Source organism: Calonectris borealis, chromosome 9 (genome assembly GCF_964195595.1).
Source record: "Calonectris borealis chromosome 9, bCalBor7.hap1.2, whole genome shotgun sequence".
Lineage (NCBI taxonomy): Eukaryota > Metazoa > Chordata > Aves > Procellariiformes > Procellariidae > Calonectris > Calonectris borealis.
Genome location: NC_134320.1, coordinates 27,375,190 through 27,383,559, shown reverse-complemented (window position 1 = coordinate 27,383,559; position 8,370 = coordinate 27,375,190). Strand labels below are relative to the sequence as shown.

General features: G+C 42.2%; 1 protein-coding gene across 1 annotated transcript; it reads right to left on the bottom strand.

Moving 5' to 3' along the window:
* Positions 1 to 4,015: 4,015 nt before the first annotated feature.
* Positions 4,016 to 5,425, bottom strand: ARL14 (ARF like GTPase 14). Its single transcript, XM_075157667.1, has one exon. The coding sequence runs from the start codon at positions 5,285 to 5,287 to the stop codon at positions 4,703 to 4,705; it is 585 nt and encodes a 194-aa protein (XP_075013768.1). The 5' UTR covers positions 5,288 to 5,425; the 3' UTR covers positions 4,016 to 4,702.
* Positions 5,426 to 8,370: the final 2,945 nt, after the last annotated feature.

The following is an 8,370-nucleotide window of genomic DNA, read 5'->3' as shown; positions in this document are numbered from 1 at the left end:
CTCTTGATGGCAGCCCAACTTAGTGCCAGATGTGGTACAGTTACACTGCAAACACGTCATGGATGAGTGGGAGTGCTCCAAGAACATTTATCATAGCTAAAGAACAGAATATTGTAGAAACTGAAACACAAGCTAATGCGTTCAAAATAAGATGTGTTTGGACTTCTTACTGTTTTATGATTTTGTATTTGCAAATTGTAGCTGCAGTATGGTGTGTGCTTTGTAAGTAGGGCCTCCACCCTCAAGAGTTTACATCCTAAATTAGAGACTTGTATAATCTAGCCTGTGTGATCTGATGAGATATATGTCCAGAATCCTTATGCCTGTGCTGAATAGGAATACTTGAGCTAGTTATAAGTGGAAGAAGTCTAATTGTAGCAGCACAGAACTCAGCATGGGTCATTTACTTTGGCAAGAAAACCTGCTTTAAGCAGTTTAATATGCATACAGTGCTTCAAAGTATTGTCTTCCTATGCAGTAGTCTTAGAACTTGTTTGATACATGAAAGTCTTTCCTTTGATTGTTTCAGTTAACTTGTCAGAAATGAGGAGGAGATGGCAACAGAGACATTTTGAGTAACTCGCCCAGCTCTACATTACCTGATGTTGAAAAAGCCTTGTTCTGCATTTTGTGTACACTACACTTCCCTTTGATTCTGCAGAGTATTCAATTATTGGGAGAGTTGTCTCCCAGGCAAAGAAAGAGGGAGTGTTATTATCCAAATTTGCAATGTTTTTTTATGCTGCTCCACACCTTCCCTTAAAATAGCATTTCATCCCACTGGAACTATGTTCAATGAGCTCCATGAAGCTATTTCAAAACTCGGAAAGCTAATCGTGATTTTATAGCACAGTAATCTTATCAATGAATGGTCAAAATGACAGTTTCCCATACTCTGGATTTGTCAGCTTTTAAATTGTCACATCCAAACACGTCCCAGTGGATAATCTCCTTGAGAGGGCACAGGATACACATGCCTCAGGTTTCCCAGATCCTACCCTTTGTGTTTCACAGTCTCAGATATGTACCATTTATTTTTTCATGGATGACTGTTCTGTCAGCAGAAATGAGCAGGTACAGCAAACTTTGTGTAAGAAATATTAGCAGACACTGAAGGACGTGTGCACTTTAGCCACCGTATAGTTGTAATGCTTCTACCACTTCATTGCAGTTGCACAAGACTGCCAATACGCATCAAGAAAAATGCAAGAAACACCAGGGTGATCAGGGTATGATTTACTCGGAAAGCTAATGAAAAAAGTTCCAAAACCTGAAGCAATATAAACAGCCGAGGGGGGGACCAAGGACTTTAAGACCTTTCATCCCATGCAAACTTTTCTTTCATAGACACTGGTTCCCTGCCAAGGGGGGCAGCACTCTTCTGATTTTTTACCTTCTCAAAGCACCCCGAACCCTTCAAAAACCCTAAAACTGTTGTTAGTGAGTAACCTATATAAATTCTAAATAATGAAATAAAACAAAACTTATCCAGGAATACATTATGCTTATGATAGTGTGGATTGTATTTTTAGCACAAGCAGAATTCCACTTTGTTGTGCTCTTAAACATAAAGACAATTCTGCTCATTATATTGTTCAGCCAGGCAGTCAAAAGATCTAAAACTCTCCATAGCAGGATGAAGCTGTAAAACGCCTCTGTGACTTCCTTGCTATTGATTTCAGCACATAACACATGATGGATCGGATACCAAACAATTTCCAGGCTTCCAATAGGGACCAGACAGTGCCCAGGGGTGAGCATGTGCGTGAGGCAGAAGGCACGGATGCTGCGGTGAGCGGCGCAGGGGGCCCTGCTGCCTCCTCCCTCTGACAACTGACCTTCCGCGGAACGACCCCCCGTCTGCTGTGGGCTGGGGAAGCGAGCCGCACCGGCTGCAAAGCGGGCAGCGCGGTGCTCCGCTCTGCGTTCTTCCAGAGCTGAGCCAGAAGCTCCACTTCCTCTGCGGCTTCCTGCCCACGTACCGCGCCTTTTCCCAAAACACGGTGAGCAGTCGGGGAGATTCTTTACTCCAGGTGTAGACAGGGCATTTTAAGCAGTGGCTTCTATATCCTCTATCTCCTCATCCTAAAGAAGCCCCCAACTACACTATTTACTCATGCAGTATTGGAAGAGACCAACTAGCTCCAAGAGCAGGGGAACTAATTAAGTCTGGGCTCTGTGGATTGATGTCCTCTCGTAGGCTCTCTTGCGGCTAAAATGGAACATTTATCTCTTCGGGGATTAGTCTTTTGTACCTTATCAGCCTTGCCTTCACTGGGGGCACCAGTATGGTCACTTTTCTCTATCTCACTGATTTTTTTAATTAAACTTTCAGGCATATAATTCCTTTGAGAACCTGCGCCTGTATCTAACTTGACTGATACTTGTTTTAAAGCTTAAAAATTATTCAAAAAGGTAGGGGTCTCCATGGGCAGATAAAATGGGCACGGCTTCACTTCTTCAGGAAAAGAAGCTCTTAGAAAAATCAATTTTTAAATACTTGGTATTCCGTAAAGTAAATGGAATAGAGTTTATTTCCTTTGAAGCATATGTAAAACATTTTCTTCAAGTCAATGTGAGTATCATTTAATCTAATTTGATAACCTGGAGAAGGGACTGTGTGCCTGAAAGCTTCTTCTCTTTTTTAGCTATATGAGCTGGTCTATTATACTACTTTATTTCTCCCTTCAGAACTTGTTTCTTGTCTAATTAGAGACCGTGGTGCACTCTCATTAAATCTCTCAAGGAGTATTATTCCCTGAGGAAGTCCTGAGGCCAGGGAACTAGATTCAGATTTATAATAGGCACATGATTAGAATAAACTAGTGGGAGAATTCAATATGTAACATATGCATGCAAATATTTATAAATGTATTGATCTGAAATGCTACATTTTTTAACATTGAATTGTTGGCTTTAGAAAAATAATGCTCCCATTATTTAAAAGTTGTAGACTTCTAAAAATCTTTTTTTGGGACAGAAGATGATATTTTATATTGAACCTAAATCATCAGACCAGGCAATGACAAGTCTAAATACTTGCTCTCCTTTTAGAAATGTAGTCTCAACATGACTCAGGATTTAGCCCGTGGTAATTACTGTCAGTATTAATAACAGCTTCTGTTGAGAAACCTTCCTTTGTTTACTATTTCAGCAAATTCACCTGATGATTTTTTGCCTTTGAATAATATATGCATGAGACAACAGGATACGTCTGGGTGCTTTTCTTGCTGCTTCACCCTTCTATAACTTGAAATTCCTGCCTGTTTATTAGTAAGAACTAAATGTAAATTTCTTACGTGAATTACTTGGCATAATCATTTTGTCGCAGGAGAAAGGGTCACAAGCTGACCCTTGCCGCAACTTTTTCAGAGTGCGTAACTGGGAAGTTCATTTTGCCAAGGGACTGTAGAGGCACAGAGTCATTAAATGACTTGCCCTTGGTCAAAGACTGTGGTAGATGTAGGAGAAAAAAATCCAGCTATCTAAGCAAGCCTCCTAACCACTGGAGCATCCTACGTCTGCAGACATTGCTCAAGAAGGCAGAAATAATTGGGCTGGGTTTTCTTGACTGTATAACCAATAATTACATGGTCTCTTTCTCTTGCTTTTAAAAGAGTACACCCTATTAACTTTTCAGCCTTAGTGTTTAAACTGTTTTAATCGTTGATACAGTTCAATTAGTCTTTTAGTTACCAATCCTTCGTTGCTTTAATGGCATTCAGAATACTAATTCACTCCTTCAGCAATCAGGAAATCTGAACAGAAATTTCATTTGAAATTTTTTTCTACAAACTGTAGTAATAGGATTAGCAATTTTGTGCCACTTACGTCAAATTTAAACAAACCTAAATTTATCAGTAACAAAATTTCAGGTGGCTTCAGTACAGGCAGGACAGGATGCATCAAGATCTATAAAAAAACGACCGAGGAGCCAATCCCCCCATTCCTCCCCCTTTTATCCCCCACCCCAAAACCAATGGGGATCAGTGCTTCGCTGGACTGATGCCAGGCTGGCTTCCATTGCTCTGCTTTGGCCAAGGATAGCAACAGTGCAGGAACAAAGAAATCGGTACATGGAAATCTGTAACAAAGGGACATCAGACCTGCACCTTACACACAGCACTGGATCTCAGCTTTGTCTGTGGCTTGATGAGGAGCAGATCCTGCTTGTTAAAATCTGTTTGGAATAATTGGTTCTAGAATGCAATAATATCCAACAAGTATTTCAGATTTGTAGGTTCTCTTGTACATAACTAAGAGTTTAAGCTCTAAAATAACTATATTTTTACATGAGAAATAGATCCACGGAGCATTTATTACGAAACAACATTTTATCTCTTGCTTTTCTTGCTGAACAAATGACGGCTATTTTACATCTTGAAAAATAACTTGATTTAAGCATTTTAAGCACTGCTCACCTATTTTGTTTCCACTTGCTAAATTCAGAAGCTCAACGCCACCTTTTTCATCATTCAACAGCCACACTTCTGGGCTGAATAACCCCAAGTATACGATCACTAATAAAATGCTGCAGAGTAGTATCTCAGAAGCATCTGCAGGTATAAGTATAATTTAATATTGTCGAAGTTCTTTATAAATATTTACTTATAAAAGTTCTCCAGAATCCAGTGTTTTCAGATTTAGTCTGTCCAACAAAATATATTGATTAAAGTTCACCAGAATTTGATGATGGAAATTCTTAAAGTGTTTCCATTTCCTTAAAGATTGTAGAAGTGTCCTTTGATCTGCTGTAGTGTTTTGCAAACGCGGTTAGTCTTTGGAGAGCTTCTGACAAACCTTCTCCTGTGATAGCACAACAGGGTTGTACATACCAATTTCTGTCACTGCAGTACTTCTTCATGTTGAATCTCCTGGTTACTTCCTCAGCGTTCAAAGCTCCAGGCAAATCCTGCTTGTTCGCTAGCACGACGACTGGAACGCTTTTTATAAATTCATTCTTTAAAATGAGTTCAAATTCCTTCTTTGATTCTTCCAGACGTTGCTTATCAGAGCTGTCCACAACATACAGCAGTCCGTCTGCGTTTTCCAGGAAATTGCACCAAACCTGTCTCATTTTCTGTTGTCCTCCAACATCCCAAATCGTCAATGTAAAATCTTTCCCGGTTTCAATCATATCAACGTTAAAGCCAATTGTTGGAATTGTTAGAAAAACATCATCGTACTTGAACTTGTACAACAGCGTAGATTTTCCCGCAGAATCAAGTCCTAACATCAGTATATTAGCTTGCTTGACTTTGGAGTGTTTGGTGTTCTGGAGGCCCATTTGTGCAGTGCTGTTCTCTAGTAAGCCTTTAAAGCTGGAATTCACCGTCTTCCGTGAAGCCAGTTTTTGTCAGTAAAACGTCTTTCTTCCTCCGTGAGATGAAGCACAAAGAGTAAGGAAGAGGAATGGGAAGAAGCAGCTTTGCGCTATGAAAAGTAAATAAAAGCCCTGTACAAATACATGCTGGCTTTTATCAACTTGATAATATGCAAACAGTATTTATGAAGGTGTAATGTTCAGTGCCAAGCCTGTGGGTGGAACAACTATGAGTAACGTACCCATTGGTTCACAAGCGCAAAGGTTACAGTCTTCAAACATGTTTGAACAACAAACCACACTTACATGACCATTTAAGAACTCTTTACATTGTAAAATTGTGTGTAGTGAACCAGCAGCAGCCTGGTTATACTGCCTAATCCCATGGTCCAGGGAACTGCTAGCTGTCTGCCCAGAGATAAATCCCTTTATTACTGCAACCGCATCCTTTTTGGAAAAGAAACGAAATATAAACACAGCCAGCGAGGAGGGCAAATCTTAAGGTTTGTCCATACTTATCAATCCACAAAATGACAAAGTACCTGGTTTATCGGTGCATCTCATCTCTCGGCAACAAATTAATCTCGAGTGGTTTCTAATGTGAGTTTACATGGGCACATGGACTCAATCAAACCATAAGAGAACTCCACTTAAAAATGTGCTCTGCTCTAACAGGCTGCCTCAGACTCCGTCAGTTACTGCTGCCCACTCATGCATGAAGTTGGCTGCTGTGATTACGCCGTCTGAGTTGTAAACTCGGTGAGTTATGTCTGTATGAACACGTCTAACTGCACTCTGCATGGTGGAGACTGACTATAGATCTTATGATCTGGGCATTACTGAGGTTCAGCTACCTGAGATTAACAATGTCTATTAGCTTCATTATGCTCTATTCTGTTGTTGCCCACTGATCTACGATCAAGAGTTCCTTCAAGAAAGGAACAAGAAGGAAGGAAATAACTGAGTCTCGATCAAAAGATCAATTTTTGCCAGCATTCTAATGAGCAGAATAAAAAAAGGAGATAGAAAACTTAGTCTAATATTATTTAATTTATATTGAGTCTCCATTTTTTGACAGTTAGTAGACCTACGTTGGGCTGGTCCAATGCATACCGAGTATTGCAATACTTACTTGCCCCTATACCCAGATGCACCAGTATTAGTTATTACCATGTGTCTTTGCTTCAGAAGTACATAATGAGCAAAAAGATGCAAAGGTCTTCTGGCCAAATGGCCAAATTACCAAACAGGGTAATCATTTTGATAATTACGACATTGGTTGCTCAGATATTACACATGTTGCGTAAAATAAACCTCAGTCTTGACAGACAAGTTATAATCTGGTTTGTCTTGAAGCTAAAAGGGTTATACCAGAACTAATTGGGAGCAACAAAAGATGACAGTGACATACTCACTGTTGTACATTTTTCATATTTAATGACATGTATAGATTATGTGTAGGATTTTTTTCAGGAGCAGGTCATGATGTATTAAACCAGGGAAGAAAGTGTTTGCATTTCTTTTTAAATAATGTATATGAATGAGTATAAAGATGAGGAGACAGGAAATGATGCAAAACACGTTGTTAACACAGTCAAATGAATCATAATTCCCTGCAAAATAGCATGCCATTTCCTTGAAATATGGTTATCTTGATCAAGGGCAAAACCTCCCTTCTGTGCGAGCAGTGACAGAGTGGATGGATGGTCTGTGTCCCTGGGTGGTGCTGTGATTTAAAGATTACTCGCAGTTGTCTGCTCTGTATGTTTGCTCCAACTGTATTCGATATTTACGGTCTCAACTGTTATTTTATTACATCACACTATCACTTTAAATAAGTGATTAAGCAATGACTGACTTTTTACAAGCTAATTAAATTTATTTCCAGGACAGAACAGCTAGCTTCTGAAGACTCCATGGTTTTGCAGTTTTGAACTGCACCTGAGTCAAACGTGAGTTTGGTTCAGAGCAAGATTTTGTGATGAGCCACTTCCAGTAATGATTTCCCGCGTTGCTTTGCAGTGTATATACCATGAGATCAAACCAGAGCCGGAGTCAGCTGCACAAGGTACAGCTGCACAAGATACAGCCTTCTGCTTGCCGGTTCCAAATCTACATTTGCACGTTAGAATGAGAAACCTACCTTTGATTTGTCCAAAGGTGTATTTGCTTTGCCGGGGTGAGGCTATCTTTCTTGTGTAGGGTTTGCCTATATGTTCCGTTTAAAAAACCCAGAGTAATAAAACAAAACTGGGACAGCTGATTTACCGTTAATTATTCTGAACTCCAAACTTTGCACAATAATCCTTTCGTAAACGATGTAGGTTTACGTAAACTATGTAGGTTCCCAAGTTGTCCAAGCAGGATATTCCACCACGGCTGCATGCTTCTGTAACGTTACAAAATGTAATTAATGTAATAATTCAGGGAGGCTGGGGGGTGAATCCTCGCCATGATCAATTCTAGTAGCTGAGCAAGAGAGCAAGCTCAATTTGAAAACGCCTGTCGCTTCCTCCTGGAATCCGTAGACTTTCACCTCACACCTACCTATGCTGTGATTTTTAAAAGAAGGAACCAGCTGGAGCCCTACGCGGACTGCCCGGCACAACCCCGGCGCCAGGCCGTGCCCCGGGGGGCGGCCGAGAGGCCAGGAGCGCCGTTTGCTGCGCCCTCCTGCCGCAGGCCCTGCAGGGGCCCTGCCGCCCGCTGCGGCCCCTGCGAGCGGGCGGAGGAGGAGGAGGCGGGCATTTCCCGGTGCCCGCCGCGGCCCGCCGCCCCTTGCTTCCCCAGGGCGCGGCCAGCCTTTCCGAGCGGGGCCCGCGGCCCTTGCCGTGAGGAGACGGGGCCGCTACGCGCGGGAAGCGCGACGGCCTGCCCTGCCCTGCCCGGCTGGCGGGCGGGAGGCGGCGGCGGCACGGTAACGGCGGCACGGTAACGGCGGCACGGTAACGGCGGCACGGTAACGGCGGCACGGTAACGGCGGCACGGTAACGGCGGGGAGGGAGGGAGGGAGGGAGGACGGCGCGGCTCCCCGCGGCGGGCCGCGA